This window comes from Lepisma saccharinum, chromosome 26 (assembly GCF_977018435.1).
Source record: "Lepisma saccharinum chromosome 26, izLepSacc3.1, whole genome shotgun sequence".
NCBI lineage: Eukaryota > Metazoa > Arthropoda > Insecta > Zygentoma > Lepismatidae > Lepisma > Lepisma saccharinum.
In genome coordinates, this window is record NC_139254.1 from 44,388,182 (window position 1) to 44,390,195 (window position 2,014).

Sequence of the window (2,014 nt, forward strand, 5' to 3'; positions counted from 1 at the left end):
ACTCTGAAGGAATTCGGAAAATCTCGTGTGGATTTTGCTCTGGATCACCACAGACTAGTAACAATCGTGCGCCATAACAAAGTTGTTCGTCAAAATCGCGATATTTTAAAGCGTCTTGCAAGTGTAACAACCTTTCTTGGTAGTCAAGAATTATCATTCCGGGGACACAATGAAAGTGAGGCATCATTGAACCGTGGAAATTATGTAGAACTTGTAAATATGTTGGCAGAATTTGATACTTTGCTGGCAAGTCATTTGGAGAATTCTACATTTACTGGCTTGTCAAGTGAGATTCAGAATGACCTTATTAAAAGCACGAGTGGTGTCATAACGGACGCAATTAAGGCCGAGGTAAGTGAAACCAAGTTCGTAGCTATTATGATCGATGAATCCTCGGACGTATCACGGAAATCGCAACTTTCGACGATGTTTCGTTACGTGACGAAGTCAGGAAAAATTGTTGAGCGTTTCTGGGGGTTTGAGGATGTCAGCAGGAACCGAACTGCAGCTGTAATTGCTGCCCACGTTGTTGAAACAATTCGAAAACTAGGCTGGGAATCAAAATTGGTGTGTCAAACATACGACGGGGCAGCCGTAATGGCAGGGGATCTCTCGGGGACACAAGCACGAGTCAGACAGATTTTCCCTAGTGCAATATTTGTTCACTGTTTTGCACATTGCTTAAATTTAGTACTTTCTCAAACAGTGAGCAACATTAGTGAATGCAAAGTGTTTTTCTCGACGCTAAGTGGCCTTGCTTCTTTCTTTTCGCATTCGACAAAAAGAAATGCTGCTCTCGACGATATAGTTAAAGCAAGGTTACCTGAAGTGGTTCAGACCAGGTGGAACTACAGTGAACGGCTTGTACAAAAAACGTCCGAAAATAGAGTGAAGATAATTGAAATGTTTGAGGACATTATTGGCAATGCACAAGACTGGGACAGTGAAACAATTTCTTCTGCGGGTGGTTTCTTGGCATTCCTGGATAGTTTCGAAACCAACTTTTTTCTTCTCTTGTTTGGGGAAATATTTTCCTTGACGGGATATTTATTTAATGTGCTGCAAACAAAAACTATGGATATTGGATTTTGCCTCAAAGAAATTGAAAGTGTCAAAAGTGACATTACCAAGAAACGAGAACAATTTGACATAATTTATACAAGGACAATAGATATTGCAGGAGTACCACAGCCGAGAAGGAAGAGGAACCATGTAGGCGACACAAAATCTCAGTACCAACGTATATATTGTGAAGTTATAGACAACATCATAAGCCAACTGTCTTCACGTTTTGAAAACCTTGAGGCCCTACGATTTGTTGAATTGCTCGATAGAGGGAAATTTCGCATATATGCTGCTACATTTCCAGAAACTGCCTTCTCATCGCTTATGCAACTGTACATCCAGGATTTTGACAAAACCTTGTTGCACACCGAGCTCAGTATTGCCTATTCTCGGGATTGTTTCCGCAATAAGAGTGTAAAGGACATCTTGAAGTACATTGTAAACAACGAATTACAACAAGTGATGCCCGAACTCCACAAACTGTGTCTGCTAGTACTGACTTTACCAGCCACAACAGCGTCAGTTGAAAGATCGTTTTCAACGCTAAAACGTATCAAGACATTCGCCAGGAACAGCATGGGTCAGGAAAGGTTGTCAGCCCTTGCTCATTTGTCCATTGAGAAGGAACTATTAAAGGAACTCAAAATGGATGAAACTAAATTTTACGATTGTGTGCTTCAACATTTTCTAGAGAAGAAAAGAAGAATGGAGTATGAATATCGTCAGTAAGGGTGGCATCCAATGGACCAAGAGTTTGAAATTTATTGTGGTGAGTACATCGTCTATGCATGTGTTTCTTTGCTTTGAAATGATTTTTTTATTGTTTGTGTTTAACTTTTTATTTAGTGTTTAAGTTACTCCAATGCGGTTTTTAGGGTGCCCAAAAATACTAAATTACATCATGCAGCGTAAAATAAACAAATGATTCCAATTTTTTTTATCTAAATCG

The 2,014-nt window shown here is 39.6% G+C and overlaps 1 protein-coding gene across 1 annotated transcript; it reads left to right on the top strand.

The window, feature by feature from the left end:
- The first annotated feature begins 219 nt into the window (after positions 1 to 219).
- On the top strand, positions 220 to 1,794 carry LOC145979642 (zinc finger MYM-type protein 1-like). Its single transcript, XM_083112606.1, has one exon. The coding sequence runs from the start codon at positions 220 to 222 to the stop codon at positions 1,792 to 1,794; it is 1,575 nt and encodes a 524-aa protein (XP_082968732.1).
- The last annotated feature ends 220 nt before the right edge of the window (positions 1,795 to 2,014 follow it).